General features: G+C 45.4%; 1 protein-coding gene and 1 pseudogene across 2 annotated transcripts in view; one reads left to right on the top strand and one right to left on the bottom strand.

The window, feature by feature from the left end:
* The window catches only part of HABP2 (hyaluronan binding protein 2), a 33,064-nt gene that overhangs the window by 13,404 nt on the left and 2,716 nt on the right, over window positions 1-16,944 (top strand). The window contains exons 1-11 of one of the 2 annotated variants that reach the window (XM_025039110.1): window positions 3,175-3,331; window positions 4,895-5,005; window positions 6,486-6,593; window positions 7,771-7,887; window positions 8,665-8,784; window positions 9,536-9,707; window positions 10,982-11,079; window positions 12,179-12,434; window positions 13,542-13,684; window positions 14,458-14,592; window positions 16,177-16,322. In XM_025039110.1, coding sequence (XP_024894878.1) covers window positions 3,190-3,331; window positions 4,895-5,005; window positions 6,486-6,593; window positions 7,771-7,887; window positions 8,665-8,784; window positions 9,536-9,707; window positions 10,982-11,079; window positions 12,179-12,434; window positions 13,542-13,684; window positions 14,458-14,592; window positions 16,177-16,322 — 1,548 coding nt within the window. In that variant the 5' untranslated portion in view covers window positions 3,175-3,189. Of the gene's footprint in view, window positions 1-3,174; window positions 3,332-4,894; window positions 5,006-6,485; window positions 6,594-7,770; window positions 7,888-8,664; window positions 8,785-9,535; window positions 9,708-10,981; window positions 11,080-12,178; window positions 12,435-13,541; window positions 13,685-14,457; window positions 14,593-16,176; window positions 16,323-16,944 lie in introns of those variants that run through there. The other variant, XM_006920852.3, reaches the window with a different exon arrangement.
* Window positions 9,148-9,263, bottom strand: LOC112470162 (annotated as a pseudogene).

The following is a 16,944-nucleotide window of genomic DNA, read 5'->3' as shown; positions in this document are numbered from 1 at the left end:
CCAAATCCATCTCAAGATGTTCTGTTAGTCTCTGGCTGTGGAGCAGGGTGACAAGCAGTGGCTGGGCCTTTCTGCAAGGAGCAGGTTAGGTTTTAAAAACACCCCTGTTAGTGTCTGATTTAATTTCACATGGGGGTTGTGCTTTGATGAAATTTGTCAGATCCCAGCAGGCTTTCTACAGCAGTGTAGTCAACGAAACGCTCTGCTCATGTCCACGGGCAAGGCCGCTTCTCGAGTTGGTCTTGCTAGAGATAGAGCATGGTGAGGGTCTTGCTGGAGCAGAAGATGCCCAAGCTACAGTCCCCAGTGGGTGGCAGAGAAGGTGGCCATCGAACAGCAAAGACTCTGCCCATCTCCCAAGGCAGGCGATGTGAGAGCTAACAGGCCTGCAGAAATGCCTCTTCGAAGCTGAAGTGGCTCTGCCCAGCGACACAGGCTGAGCCCATCCATCAGCTGTCCTGCTGCCTGCCAGGGAGGGTCTCCACTGGGCTCGCCCTGTCAGCAGGATTGGAAGCGTCAAATGCAGGCCGACAGGGCTGGGGTTTGGGGGAGGCCCTCAGAAGGACTGTCTGTGCCACAGTGATGAATGATGCCAGCAGGGACGGCATTCCATGGATTTCTGTTCCGTTCCACACATCTGGTGAGCTCTTTAACCAGAGCAGCTGCAAAGCCTTTGTCACAGGAAGTCCGGGGTTTTTCCAAGAGACCCCGGGTATAGACCACGATAACCTTGGTAGAGAGACCTGGAGCCTGTGCTGAAGAAGATTTACCGATGCATGTTACTTCCTGGAAGCCAAACCCCATGGAGTTTCATGAAACATAAACCCATAAGAGGCTCCAGGGCTCATAAAATAGCAAACCAGACTTGGAGTTAAGTAGGCTTGGTTTCCAATGCCATGTCCTCTGCCTTAATTTTTCCTTTTCTGTAAGAGAAAAATAATAATACCTAGGCCATGGTGTTATTTGAAGGTTAAATAAGATTGTGTGCAACATATTTATTTAGTGTAGTGTCTGATATATATAAAATACTCAATACAAAATAACCTATTACCAGGATTATTTGGGTTAACTCAAGATATTCTCTCTATTCTTCCTGATAAATTCTAGAAACAGATTCTGATAAATAAGCAAATCCACACGTATTTTTTTTTTTATATATCTAGTATAATATGCTCCTGACAGCTGTCTCATTTTTCCCCCAAAGCTCTCCCCTCTCTATAGCCCAAAGAAAGTCTCAAGTAATCTGTATCCAAACCTGGAGTATTTTTTCTACAATCTACCTATGGAACCAAATTTCATGTTAGGCCGCAATCTTTCTCTACGCAGGAAAGTACTTGAACAAGTTTCTAGACTCCTACAGAGCTCAGCGGGCATTTTTATTACCAAATACCTGACCCAAATCTCACATAGTTTCTCTCCTAAATCCCCTGTTTACTTTGCTCCAAGCAGACACCATCCATGCTGGCCGAGCTGTGTGCCCATTGTGTGCAGGCCAATCAGAAGGAAGGGAGGCTTGGCCACAGAGGGAAAAACGATTTGTCAAACACACACATTAACTGCATTGAGGGCTCTGTGCTGGGCTCTGTGGGGTAGAGAGAGGAATAGACATGGCCTTTGCTCTTAAGAAATTCTCTAGTTAAATACCAAGTTAAATATCAACCTCAAGAGAGAGGTGCCATCTAGATCTGGCCATGAAACCTAAAACTGTACAGCCACCTGAGCCACTGAGGAATATTTAAGAATCTAAAATTCTTAGACCACTAGCAACCAATATGAATTAATCCCTATGTGTCCATTTTTTATTATTGCATAATACACTACCCCAAATTTAGTGACTTAAACCATTAACCACATATTTAGATCTTGATTCTTTGAGTTGGCAATTTCGACTGGGCCCAGCTATGCAGTTCTGGTCTGGACCAGGCTCAGCTTGTGGGTCAGCTGGGCTTTCTCATATGTCTGAGGCCTCAGCGGGACCACTGGATCTGTTGTTGACCTCCTATAGAGTAGGTCAGCCTGGTTCAGATGCCATCACAGGGGTCCATGACAGAGAGAAAGAGAGGAAGTACACAAGGTTTCCTGAGGCCTAGGCACACTGTCATCTGGCACACGGTCCTTTTACCACACCCTGTTTGCCAAAGCAAGTCCCAAGGGCACCCCAGACCCAAGGGGTGGGGAGATGGACTTTATCATTTGGTGGGAGGAGCCGCCAAGTCACAGGACAAAAGGTGCGGATACAGGAAGGGGTGGGGAATCGGGGCCATTTTTTCCATCAGATTGTGGCGTGGACCCCACCAGAGGGCCAATGTGGAACTCGAGGCTACCACGCCTAGACTTGGCCACATCTAGCTCCCCCACCTCTTCTCCCACCCTTTCAGCTCCTTGCTTGGCCAGCTTTCTTCCCCCACCCAACGCATACTAGAGGCTCCTTTATGGAGGCCACGTCCCACTCTTATTTGTGTAACTCTCCACTGTTTTCGATGCCTTTCTGCATCTGGCATAATGCTTAGCTCATTTAGGTGTACGATACACGTTTGTTACATAGACAATGGGATTAAGAGCCAACAGAATAGAAAAGACAAAATAAGCGTTAAGAGTGGAGGTGGAGAAACATTCCCACGCTCCTATAGAGCCCAGCCCAAATGTAGAGGATCTTAGTCCCCTCCGTTGCACAAACCTCTAGCTGGATGGCCTCTGGTCATCTGGGGCCTCTGGGCCTCTGCTCCTCCTATCAATCTCCACCAAGAGCCCCGGGCTCTGGAGAGTAGCAGGGACCTTGCTTGGCAGGAGTATGATTCAAAGCCTACACGTTTCATTCCCTCCTTAGTTTCCACGAGAGATGAGCAGCCCTTGTTTGTAGAGCTGGATTCAAGTCAAAATCCTCCAACACACCTTTTATCCATCCCCTGTCACCTGGAAAAGTCGCACCATCTCATCTATGCAAAACTCTCATTTCTAAACATCTGCAAAGGAGTTCATTGCTAATGACCTGGCCAAGATTAGCCAGTCTGACCCTATACCTGTGTGAATGATGGGAGAAATTATGGGAGGAATCTGAAGGGGCTTATCTATAAACACCTGTTGGAAAAACAAAAATACATTCTCCAAAGCAAAGAGAAATAAATAAATGATGCAATCTTCTCATTACCAAACCCCATTGTCTTCCCAAATGTCAGTTTGAAATTTTTTATGTCAAACTCAGAGAAACATTTTTTTTTTCCTCACTTTCTCGCTCTCTTTCTATGCTTTATCAAACTAGATGGAAAGAAACTTTATTTGCTCCAGGAAGACAATGGCCTTATCTTCAACCGAGATCCTCGTCCCTGGAAAGGTGGCTTCCTCTGGGAGCATTTTCATAGTGGGAAAAAGCAGCTCGGGAGAAATAATGAGCAAGCAAAGGGAGTCTTGACTTGACACTGTGATAAATGAGGTGAAACTCTGGCAAGGAACCAGAGTTAGCAGATTCAAAAAGGAAATAAAAAGATAGTTCCATTTTAATGGGAAATATAAAATAGCCATTGTGCAAAAGTCGATTTTTCAAAAGCCAACGAGATAAAGACTATAAGGGAATGACTGAGAGACGAGTAAGATAATGTGGTTGATAATCGGGCGTAGGTAAAGTGCCATCCTCGGAGCCATCAGCTGGCTCTGTGGGAGCGCCTTTTCAAGTTGGCTATCTGCATTTGCTCCTTCTCATTATCATATGTATCTCCGGATGGATTCTTTATGGCTTCTGCTTGCCATATTCCCGCCAGCTGCAGACAGCAAAGTCAACCCAACTTTCTGCAAATTCCAAACTTCTCTCTGTGAGCCGCAAAGCTTCTAGCATCTTCCAAGGTCCCAGACAACAAGAAGCTTGAGTCCAGCCTTACACACGCCTGCTCTTCTCAATGGTCTAGTCTCGTGTGAGATTTATAACTGTGAGCAATATTATACACTGCACTGTCTATCTGTGGGTAAGATCCATGAACCTCCTCAAAATTGTCCTTAGGTGATTGCTAATTAGCAGGCAGACTATTCAATGGAGATGGCAGGACCCCATTTCCAAGGGCAAGTATGGACATACCTGAGGCGGTATAAGAGGCCAGTTGAAGCAGCCGAGCTAATGCAATTTAGGCGTTATATGAAGATAAACTTAGTACTTATCCTTTTGTTTATTAGCTATGTGACCTTGGGCAAGTTACTTAACCTCTTTCAACCTCAAGTTTCTCAATTTAAAGTAGAGATAATAACACATCTAGATTTTCATAAGGATAAATGAAATGGATAGTTCATGTAAAATGCTTAGCACAAGGCCTAGGACATAATGAAGGCTCAATAAATATTAGCTGTTGTGACTCCTCTATAGATACAACTTAGGAATTTGATGCTGTGACCAAGAGGACAGAGATGAGTTTCTTTAAGTTCATTAAGCTAAAGTGACTAATCAAGTTCCATGAGAAATTTCATTTCATTTCACAGAACCATCCAACAAGGCACTCAAGTGCCACTGGATACGACCCTGGGCAGATCTCATACAGGAGACCCTCTAAGCCCCCAATCATCTTCATGCTGTTTACAGATGAGAAAACTGGGGCCTCGAGAATACTATTGTCTTGAACAAGGTCACAGTTAGTGGGAAGCCAGAACTTGACTTCTCCCATTTCCAATCAGGTGCTCTTAACCCTGCCAAGTGCCATTGCTGCTTTGCTGGGTCATAACCCCCAACTCCAGATGAAAATTCACAATGCCTGACACCTCTGTCCACCCCATCAGTGTGAGGAGCTGGAAAGACACATGATTCCTTCTTCAGGACTTTGAAACCTTTAGAAAGAAAGGTGTTTGGTGAAATAAAATGTCGATTTATTTGGGTCTAATGTTTAGGGTTTCTTTGGTCCTGTTTCCACTTCTGTAGATTGGACTCATGACAACTATGAGTACAGCTACGAGAATTACAACCAGGAAGAGAACACCAATCGTGAAGTTAGCCACCCTGAGAATCCTGACTGGTACTATGCAGATGATGGTAGGTACCTAAGCTCTTTGGGGGCCCTCTTGAGATGAAAGCAGCACACCTGGAGGGGGGGTTCTGTTGTTCTATGCATGGGCCTCCTTCTCCTCCTGCTCACTGACCAGCACCATAAAATAGGTATCATATACATGATTTAGGCTAGCTTTTTTTCCAGTTAGAATCATGCACTGTGAGGACCGAAGAGGTTCTTAGAGACCATCTCTCTCATCCTCAAATGACGCATGAAACAGATGAGGCCAAGAGAGGAGTTGGCTTAGCCAAGTGGATACAGTGAGTTAGTGCATCATCATCCAGGTCTCCTGACACTATGAATAGGCGTCATATTCAAAATCATTCCCATACCGTTGATTAAAGGTAGGTCCTAATTATGAAGAAGAGTCTGAGTTAGCATATGGCATCAGATTGTGACATTCACAAATCTGGCATTGGGGCTTTCCTTCCCTTCCACATGGGCTGCGTTTTTCTTTCTCTTCTCATCTTTTCAGAAGCTTTGCACAATTGTTAGGATGTATATGTGCGTGCGTGCGTGCGTGTGTGCGTGTGTGTGTGTGTGTGTGTGTGTACTCATACATGTGTGCTTGTACCACATTTGTTTTTGTGTTTGTGGCTTCATAAACCAAGAACTAGGACAGAAATAAAAATAAGAAGCTGGGCCCAAGCAAAGCCATGTGACTAAATCAAGAGAAGAAATGGAAAGCACTTATCAGTTGGAATAAAAGCTGTTTAACTGTGCGAAGTGGCCTGGAAGGCAGGGCTAAGATATGGGGCATCAGGGGAACATCAGAAGGGACCATCAAAACAAGAGCTGGGCCCAGGGATCCTAGTTCCTGAACCAAAGAACAATGTGTGTGAACAGAAGGATAAAGAATTCCCTGAGGGAAGATCCATTCAGACAACCATGAAAAGCCAAAGGCACAGATGAAATATGACAAAATCTAACTGAACAAGTAGTTGAAGAAAGATGAAGGCCACTGGGTCATTTCCTCCTCGCCGTCAATTTTTCTGTCACCCTCTTGCCTTTGGTCTTCTTGCCTGATGTTCAGAAAGCTTGTGTTTCATTAGGGGTGGGTTTTCTTTCCCCAGTCCTGACCTCCACCCCTGGGCACTGGGAGTAGGGGAGGTCTTCAGGCTTGTGAAATGCCTTCAGCATCAGAGACAGACCCCGTGGCACTCCCAGGGAGACTGGGAGGAGAAAAACATTGATGATGGAAAAGGGGAGTTTCTCAATGAGAAAGGCCGAGGGGAGACAGTCACGGTTCCTTCTTGCCTGTCCTCTTTCTAACCTGCAGCCCTCTCTCTGGTTGTGTGACTGCAGTTTTCCTTGCTTTAGAAGGGCAATGCTGATTTGCCCCTCTCCTCAATCACTAGCTATGCAGTTACTTCCTCATTTGGGCAGGAGACTGACAGTTGATGAGCAAGCCGGGGGCTTCTCACCTGCTGCTCATTGCAAACATTGACTTCTGCCATGTCTTAGATCCATGCCTGTCCAGCCCCTGTGAACATGGTGGGAACTGCCTCATCGATGGGGACACTTTCACATGCAGCTGTCCAGCCCCTTTCTCTGGAAGCAGGTGTCAGAACGGTGAGTGTACCTTCACTGGATTAACTCTTCCCTCTGAGTTGAACAAGAGGCAGTTTCGCCTCCAATTCTAGCAGGTAAAGAGAGATTTAGTGACCCCATGGAAAGGATTATAACCACAGGCATTGTATCATACATAACAGATTCCTCAGCATGGTCACAGGCAGCATCTCACTGGATCTTCACTCCCGTGTGATAAATAGGACTAGTATGTCCGTTCTACAGATGAGAGCATTGAGGCTAAGAAGAGACAAGACCTGGACTCTGAGCAAGATGTATTCCAAACTCGGGACTTTAATTCGTTTGTTTGTTTGTTTGTTTAGAGTGTTTAGACTCACTGCAACAGAGAAATGGGAGAGCAGGAAGAATCCGAGGGCACGTAATGCCTAGCTCAGTTAGAGAAAAGAGCCCAGAGAGCACAGGGGACATGCTCATGGTCACACAGCTAGTTAGGAGACGAGCAGAAATTAGAGCTCTGGTGGTTAACTCCTGGCTCCAGGCTCTCTCTTCCTGCCATCCTCACTCAAGGAGACACTGATAAAAGCTGTGTCTGCCTTGAGTGAGTTCTTATGAGCATAACACAAGGCTATCTGAAAAAGCATGAAGAATAAAAAACTTCTATAGACTAATTGCACCTCTAAAGAGACCCTTGTTTCTGTTCCACCTGGTAACCATGTAACTGAGATAGCGGAGGCCGTAAGAGTCTTACATACATATAGGGTTTTATAATAGACTTTTCTCCTCTACGTCTTCCTCATTTATTTCTTCTATTTTCAATCCTACAAGTCCTTCACTAAATGTCAGTTTGGGATGTCAGCAGAAACATGGTATCTGGGTTCATCCCTCAACTTCTCAGAAGAATGGGGAAAACAGTAAATGGAATATAAAATCAGCTATAAAGTGGAGAAATTCAAATTGCAGCTCTATTTGTTTGTTGAAGGTGTAAAAATTATCAAGATTTTTAATAAAGGCTATGAACACTGGAAGCAATCATCTGTGACCCAAGAATTAGAGAAAAGCCTTGTCTACTGGGTAGCATGGTGTTTCAGGACCATGGACAGGGGCGCACTGTCAGCCGCCGGGCCCCTGAACATTGTAATTTACAGGTATCCCGCTAAGAGAGACGGTCCCCCAATAATGTCTTGTACTTTGGATCTTCTTCTTTATGGATCTCCTACAGTGAAAAACAAGTGCAAGGATAACCCATGTGGCCGGGGTGAATGTCTCATTATTCAGAGTCCTCCCTTCTACCGCTGTGCCTGTAAACACCCTTACAAGGGTCCAGGATGCTCTACAGGTAAGTGCTGGCGTCCCCTATTATGCTAGGTTTTCTCTGCTCTGGCTTGCACCTGGAGTCTCTGCACCCTACTATATGGCAGTCCAGATACATTCGAAGTTTTAATAATATCCAATATGGCCATTATAACTAGGACTTTTTAAGATTCATCGTACCCAGATAGTTATTGAGAACTGACTCCTCTCTGCCCCTTTCTTTTCAAAAAGAATCATCTTGAAATTCACTTCCTCCAGGAAGTCGGCCCTGGTCTATTCTTGGAATGGCCCAGGTAGGGGAATAAATCTATATTGATTCACTGCCATGAGTCAGGCATTGTCTAATGAGATTTACATTCTCTCTCACATTCTCCCAAAAACGCTGCAAAGAGTTTTACAGATGAAGACACTGAAGTTCAGAGAGGTTGATTAACTTACTCACAGCCACACAGCTGTGAAGGGGCAGAGTCAAGTGTCAACCTAGTTCAGACTGACCCCTAAATTCCTTCCCAGTCCATTCTCTTGCTATTTTTTTTTTTTACTGAGTGACCCAGAGCCATCTACTTATGTACACTTTTGTACATGGCCCCCATCACAGTGCTTCGTTCATGTCTGTATATGTTCTTAAAGTTAATATGTACATATACTAGAGTGTCAGTGGGTCTGTCTTTCCCCCTTGGTTGACTCATCTTTGGTGAAAGGATGGACACCAGAAGAGTGCCACCGGTGTCTCCTCATCATCTCAGATGTAGCAGCAATTCCTTCTGAAGAGCCTTCCTGGCCCCACTTCCTGTGTTCGCAGTGGTTCCTGTGTGCCGGCCAAACCCCTGCCAAAATGGCGGCACCTGCTCCCGGCATCGGCGGAGATCCAAGTTTACCTGCACCTGTACCAGCCAGTTCAAGGGGAAATTCTGTGAAATAGGTATGAGTCTCTGCCCCCACTTGCGCAGAAACTCTGGACCACAAGTGAGGCCTTTGGAATCCTTTTCTGATTTGATTTTGTTCCCAGAATGAGATGCAAGTTAAGATTCCCAAACTCTGCTATTGCCTCAGCCTTCTAACCTGAGGGCCTAGGGTGTGTCTGGCTCAAGGAATGTAATAAACTGTGTTGTAGTGAAGGCAAATCAAATACACCTGGGCATCCCCTGGGCTTCAACCCACCTGCCACCAAGTTCAGTGTGAACCAAAATTAAGGAAGTAAGTTCCCACCCCATCTCCCACAACAACTATATTCTGTGTTTTTATATTTTTATTTTTATTTTATTTTTTTATTTATTATTATTTATGCCTGCAGCACCTGGTCTTCCTAGGTGGTCTCCCATCCAAGTACTAACGAGGCCCAACCCTGCTTAGCTTCTGAGATCAGACATCAGGCTTGTTCAAGGTGGCATGGCCATAGACTATGGACTGTGGCTCCACTGGGGTATGAACCCAGGACCTTCTGTGTGTAAAGCAGATGTGCTAACCACTCTACTATGCAACCACATCCTATTCTGTGTCTTTAAACAGGATTAAATCTGGAACTTTCAAGACATCTTCTTTCTAGCACATTGTGGTAAAATCTCAGGGTGATCAATATTCAGGCCTAATCCTCTGATAGACCCACCAAATTCTTCTTGGGAGCAGCAGGCCAGTTGCTCTCAGTTCTCACATCCCTGCCTGCTCTCTCTGAGGTTCCGATGACTGCTATGTTGGTGATGGCTACTCTTACCGAGGGAAAGCGAGTAAGACAGTCAACCAGCACTCATGCCTTCACTGGAACTCCAATCTCCTCTTGCAGCAGCATTACAACATGTTTATGGAGGATGCTGAGGCCCATGGGATTGGGGAGCACAACTTCTGCAGGTAAAAATTATCTTCTTCCCTATCTTCACTCTTGGCTGCTTGTCAGTGTAAGGGTTGGTTTGTCCCTTTCCCCTGCTCCTAGTTTTCCTAGATCAGTTTAGGAATTTGGGGTTGGAACACCGAAATTCATCAGCTTTCTCTCTGGGAAGTCTTTCATACTCAAGGCAGGTTAGGTTATGCTGCTATAACAAGCAATCCCCAAATCTCAGTGGTTTGATTACATCAAAATTCATTTCTTACTAATGTTATGTGTGTTGTGTGGTTTGGTATTGGGGTGGGGGGGGGATCGTGCTCCACAAAGTGATTCAAATACCCAGGAATGGCAAGAAGACACTAGAAAATGGAGCATGAGTTTTGTTCCTGCGAACACAGGAAGTGGGGCCAGGAAGGCTCTTCAGAAGGAATTGCTGCTACATCTGAGATGATGAGGAGACACCGGTGGCACTCTTCTGGTACCTCAAATGAGAAATGACACATCATCTCTGCACACATAATTTATTGGCCAGAAGTAGTCAGAGGGTCCCAAATAACTTCAAGGGAGAAATGTAAAGGAGACAGTGAAATGTCTGGTGAGCATTACAGTCTCTGCCAAAAGGGTGTTCAGGTTTTCCCAAATAAATATAATGCCACTGCTCTCTCTGGTGATGACAAGTTACCTTCTTCCCCTTCTGCTGCCTCCAGACCATTCCGTTGGCTTCCTCTTACTGTTCATTGTTTAACCAAAGCCAGGGACATTCATGATCTGCACATAAAGGGCAAGAGTTCTTTGTGTGGCTTTAAACCTGTTCCATTAAACAAGAGGATTTCTCTTGTGCAGAATACAAGTGACCTTCCACTGCCACTCACCCCGAGCTGTTCCCTTCATGGAGCTGTCTTTGGGGCAACTACCTTGGCAGCCTTTCTCAGAGAATTCCCATGCATGGAATTTAGAGGTTTGGGCAGAGAAGCCCTACTTATACCATGTGTCTGTGGCTATTTCACTTTTCTGACAAAAAAAGAATCTTCAACGGGACCTTGTTTCTTTTCCTATAAAATATTTGATATGTTTCATGGATCTGGAACAAGGCTTGTGAAGTGCTTCCTGGTCATTGGGATTTTCCTCTGGAAGTTAAGGTTTTACCAAAAAACCCTAACTGCCCTAATAAGCTGGGGTCCATATGTGGTCCCAGGAACACACAAGAACTTAGTACTCTTTTAATCAAAGGTCTTTTAATGAGATCCAGTGGGTTTACCAAGCCTTGACCCTGGGTATTATTTATTCTTTTTTATTTTAGAAACCCAGATGGAGACAAAAAGCCCTGGTGTTTCATTAAAGTAAACAATGAAAAGGTGAAATGGGAGTACTGTGATGTCTCAGCCTGCTCAGCCCTAGGTAAGACCATGGCTGTCCAGAGACCCTGGTAGTGGGAAGGATGCAGACCCATAGACATGCATTCCTGGCATTCCATCTCTCCCATTCCAACTGCTCCACCAATCCTCATCCCAGTGGTGACCTAACTGCCTGATCCTCTCCTTGTCTGGGATGCTAAGCAGGTCGTGATGCCTTTGTAAACTTGGGCCAGTAGTCCAACTGTAAACTCATATTTCCTGACTCTGAGTCAGTGCCCTCAGCAAAATATTTATCAATTGCTTGCCATGTGCCAGGAGCTATGCCAGGCTTTGGGTGTACAACAGTGATCCAACATCGGCTGGGCCCCCGTAGCTTCTCAGAATGCAACATGATCTGAATTCTAGCCCCACAGTCTTCCTCTCAGGCTGTCCCGCCCACCTCTCCACCCACATCTAGAACGATGCTCCCTCCCGCCCTGATGAATTGAATCACTTGCCTGAACAGTCTCACTTCTGTGTCTTTGCTCTTATGGTCACCTCTGTCTATAATACTCTGTTCGTATCTGCTCATGTCCATACTCAACCATTCTTTGAGAACCAACTCAAGTAGCCCCTCCTCCAGGAAGTCCTTCGTAATTTCCCAAGCGCAGAATTACCTCTCCCTTCTTATAAATCCCAATGGAATGGAACCAGTCACCACCCTTACAATGCTTAACCGCTCTCTCCCTTGTATGACAGTTATCTGTGTAAGTCTCTTATTGTCCCCACTCTATTACATCTGGGTATCTTTCCCTTTACAACAAAAAAGACTCCCAAATATATGTATATGTTAATGAATAGCTAACTACATACCTAGTGATGGATTTATATTTACACACACATATCTTTGTGTGTGTATATACGTCAAAATAAGAATGAAAAAGCAACATCTTCATTGTTAATTCTGTAGACTTGCATTATATTTATCACGTATTCAACAAATATTAATTGTGTACCTACTGCGTGCTCACCCTGCATGCACCAGTTTCTTAGCTCTGGACACTTGCTGAGCTAATGGACTTGGTGTCATACCTCTGACAAGGTCCTTCTGAGGATCTGGAGGGAGGATGAGTGGCATGATTTGTCTTTCTTGTGTCCCACAGATATTACTGACCCAGAGAGAAGCCCCATAGAGCCCCTGATGGAGCTTCCGGGGTTTGACTCATGTGGGACGACTGAGATATCAGAGAGGAAAATCAAGAGGATCTACGGAGGCTTTAAGAGCACGGCGGGCAAGCACCCGTGGCAGGTGTCCCTGCAGACCTTGGTGCCACTGACCGTCTACATGCCCCAGGGACACTTCTGTGGGGGGGCGCTGATCCACCCCTGCTGGGTGCTTACTGCTGCCCACTGCACTGAGTAGGTGACTGCTGGGGGCAGCGGTCAGGGCGACCTGAGTCTATGGGGCTGTTCTCCCCTTCCCAACTGATCAGCATCTTGACAGGTCTAGCAGGATTAGTGGCTCTGATCTAGCTCCAAGAGTAAAAGAGTGGTTCTTTAAAACCAGGTGGAAAAGACCTATGATGTCTAGAATGCTTGCTTACCTTTGAATTATATGTATTACGACATTTAATCCACAAAACAATCTACCAGAAGACAAGCTGAGGGAGGACAGAGGTGTTTATCTGTTATTAATTATAGTGTCCCCAGTGCCAAGAACAGGTTTTGGTACAGAACAAGTGCTCAGTAAGTGTGCAATGAAAGAATTGATTGCTACTCTCATTTCATGAAGGCGGACCCTGAGTCTCAGGAAGGTTTAGCACCTTGCCTTACGTCATGTGGAAAGCGGGCGAGTGGGATGTGAACCCAGATATACCTGCTTCCTTAACCTCTTCAGTCCTGCCATGGACAGAGAAAATAACATGCTCTCATCTGATGCCATCACCAGTGAGCCTCCTGGGTCAGGTGTCTTCAGTCACAACTCCTTTGTGCCTCAGAGTAGACTGAAACCCACCGGGGAGCCTGAAGAATCACCACCTTCCCCGAGTTCCCCAAGTTCAAGGTCAGGGCTGATCCCACGTAGCCCAGGTTTTGGTGGTAGCCTTAAAGGTCTTCCAGTCCATGCTGTTACTAAACAATTTCTTCAAGGATTCTAAGAGATGTTCTTCAAGAGAGGTCATGCATGCAATATCAGCACCCACCAAGAATATTTGTTCAAGACATTAATTGGCTGCTTTTTAGAAAAAATCATAGAGAATGAGATGTCTCCCAGGAAGCATGGGATATAAGTTATAGCTTACATTTAGAGACTGTTCCATTAGTAAAGCAGTTTCCTCACATTACTTCATTTGGACCACATAGCAGAGTTCTGTGAACAAGACGATGATTACAGATGAGGATGCCAAGGCTGCAGAAGGTCGGGTCATTTGTCAAAGGTCACACAGCTCACCAGGAGCAGAGCCAGGGTTCGGTTCCAGTCCCTCAAGTGGCAGGGCTAGTCCCTGACCATCTTACTTTCTCTTGCAGCATAAAAGACAAGAATCTAAAAGTGGTGCTAGGGGACCAGGACCTGAAGAAGACAGAATTCCATGAGCAGACCTTCGGGGTGGAGAAGATTTTCAAGTACAGCCACTATAACGAAAGAGACGAAATTCCCTACAATGACATTGGCAAGTCTCTTCTAGTGTAGATCTCCTGTGGGTCTTGTCCTGGGTGGATTTCTCTGCTGGTGGAAAGCTGAGGTTTGGTTCTGTGTGTTCCCTCAAAGACCCCGTAAAGTAGAGAATTTATTCCAGAGCTTTTTAGTTCTTAAATCCCAGTGTTGTGGATAAATACGCACCAGCTCTTAAAGTGAGGGGGAGAGATGCTAGGAACATGTCGTCAAAAGAGCTCAGCCTTGAACTCCAGCTCCCCCACTTACTAGCCAGCTTCACCTCTCTTAGCTTCGGTTTGCTCTTCTATGAAATGGGAACACTGACATATAACTTGCAGCTTCCTGTGGGCTGGGCGACATAGTGTCTATATGAACATGATGCGCACATGTCCCCACGCACATCTCACGCCTGGTAGGCAGCGATATACTTAAGCCGCTTTCTGCTCAGTCCTGCACCCTATTTCTACATTCACAATACCTCTCACTCTCTCTCCTTCCTTAATATCTTTTTTTTCCCCCTTCTTGAGGCTTGTTTTGTTGTTGTTTTTGTTTTTGTTTTTAAATGGATTAGAAATGCTTTTAAACTTAGCTATTATTTCTTGATGTTGCTCTCGGCCCGAAGTGTTACTCCTCCCCAGGCTGAAGTTAAAAGAATGAAATGACAGAGGAAGAAGTTTTCCAGGCATTGGAAGTGGACGTCGCTCCGACCACCTTCCGATCAACCTGAAGCGGATGCTTCTTTGATAACGAGGTTATCATCACCCATTTCTCCTTTCTCTCTCTACCTAGCTTTGCTCAAGCTAAAGCCGGTGAACGGTCACTGTGCCCTGGAATCCAAATACGTAAAGACTATATGTTTGCCTGATGGTCCCTTTCCCTCTGGAACTGAATGTCACATCTCTGGCTGGGGTGTTACAGAAACAGGTGAGTCTGGCCATGCATTCTCCTGAGACTCAGGTGAGTTACTTCAATCAGGGGAAAAAAGGATCAAACTCAAGTGCTCTTCTGAACTTGAAATTAGTGTTATACTCAAAGCGTATTATCAAAAGAGAGAGATTGCCTTTTCTCTCAAGATCTAGTTAAATCTCATCACCTCCAAGGAATGTTCTTTGCTCTCCATCTGTTCCTGGCTCCTACCCCTAAATCCTTGACTTTGGTCAAGCATTCATCCTTTATCCACAAAGACCTTTCTCCTTCCCTCAGTAGGTTAGAAAGAGGATAAATTGGAAAAAAGATAAATTTTGGAGTCAGATATGTTAGTGTCTTGGCTTTGTCTCTTGGACAGCTGAGTTTTAGTTTTCCAATAACCATATGTACCTCCTAGGTTTGGAATCATAATAGGTGACAGAATTCTATAGAGATACTCCTTACGTCAGCCACTGGAGGGCAGGGGTCAGGTCTCATTTATCTTTGCTTCTCCTGCAGTGCTTTGATCAGGTTGCTCCACATAGTAGGTGTTCTATAAAGTTTTGTTAAATCGAGCTATTGATTTGTCTCTAGGATTTGGTCTTATCTTAAAAAGTAACCAAAGGGTTACTTTCCTCACAGTACTGATTAGATTATATCCTTTAATATGTGAAACTCAGAAGTGTATTTTAAATCTTTCTCAAATACCCAAAATGGATTTCTCTTCCCCACAAATCTTGTCTTTAATAATGGAAAGCTAGAATCACTTTAAAATAGGCCTATATTCATAAAGAAAGTGGACTGTATTATGAAAATTTGTCAGAGGACTTGGAGGAAAGAAGAATTTGGTTAATTGGATTTAGAGTTAACCAGAACCTTTTCTGTAGCTATGTTCATTAAAGTCCATCTAAACCTTTAAACATCAGCATACTGACCAGAGCAGATTAAGCAGAAGAGAAGTTCTTTAAGGGAGGAAATGTCTGCTCTTGAAAGCAGGTGATCTAGATCAGGGGTCCCCAACCCTTGGGATGCAAACGAGTACCAGTCCTTAGCCTGTTAGGAACTGAGCCGCACAGCAGGAGATGAGTTGCGAGCGAGGCGGTGAAGCTTCATCTGTATCTGCAGCCGCTCCCCAGCACTAGCATCACTGCCTCAGCTCAGGCATTAGATTCTCAGGGGAGCACCGGTCCCTGGTGCCAAAAAGGTTGGAAACTACTGATCTAGATGATCAGGCAGGGGTATTCAGCTATCATTAAAAATCTCCTGTGTACCAGCATGGGAAATTTAAAAATGGTTTAAGGTACCCTCCCTGCCCTCCCAACCTCATGGTCTAGTTGAGGAGACAGAACGGGGAATAAATGATTCTGCCCCTTTGTGACAGCACAGCATCGAAAGTTCAGAAAGCCATGGGCAAAGTCATGGGGAAGGCTGTGGGCAAAGAGCCAACAGCCTTGGAAAATGAGGCTTCTCTGCCCATCTCCTGGAAAAACTCTTCCTTCCTGAACTCTGAGCTCGTGGCCCTCTTCTTACCTCTGCTGGCTTCTGGTGGGGTGGGTGCCATCCTAGTCCCCACAGTGGTGACCTCTTCTCTCTGTCCCACAGGGGAAGGGTCCCGCCAGCTCCTGGATGCCAAAGTCAAGTTGATCTCCAACACTGTGTGCAACTCCCGCCGGCTGTACAACCACACGATCGATGAGAGCATGATCTGTGCGGGAAACCTTCAGAAGCCTGGGCAAGACTCCTGCCAGGTCAGAGACTCCGATGGCACTTGGAGAAGGAGAGGCTGGTGGGACCTTACACTGGGCACAGAAGCCCCTAAGAGTCCTGGGCTGGGAAGCAGTTTCAGGGGACCCCCCTGCCTTAAAGCACAGGCACAGGCAGCCATAGCTGTCCTCTGCCAGATTGGAACCCACACCAATCCAGGATTGCTCAGCATAATAACCATAGTGGTCACTTTCCCTGCATCGCCAAATTTAATTCTCATGACACTCTAGCCAAGGGGGTGTCGATGTCCTCATTTGACAGACACATGATCAAGATTTGACATTATTTGTGGGTCTACTATATTGGCCGATAGCACGTGGTAAGTAGAAGAGCAGGAATTTGAACGATAACGGCCTGTGGGACACCCAAGCCTTTGCCACTTTGCTCCACTGTGTTAAATGTGAAGATAGTGCTTGTGACCTCAGTGCTGGGCAGCAAAGAACTATCCAGAAGACTAGTGGCTCTAAGGGGAAAATGAGAGGCCTAGAGAATTTACAATGTTAGCTAACTGATCACTGGGATTTAAGAGAGAGAGAGAGAGAGAGAGAGAGAGAGAGAGAGAGAGAGAGAGAGAGAGAGAGTGTGTGTGTGTGTGTGTGTGTGTTG

The sequence above is a fragment of the Pteropus alecto genome, unplaced genomic scaffold, assembly GCF_000325575.1.
Source record: "Pteropus alecto unplaced genomic scaffold, ASM32557v1 scaffold177, whole genome shotgun sequence".
NCBI lineage: Eukaryota > Metazoa > Chordata > Mammalia > Chiroptera > Pteropodidae > Pteropus > Pteropus alecto.
The sequence above is the reverse complement of the archived record's forward strand: the minus strand, read 5'-3'. Positions and strand labels throughout refer to the sequence as shown.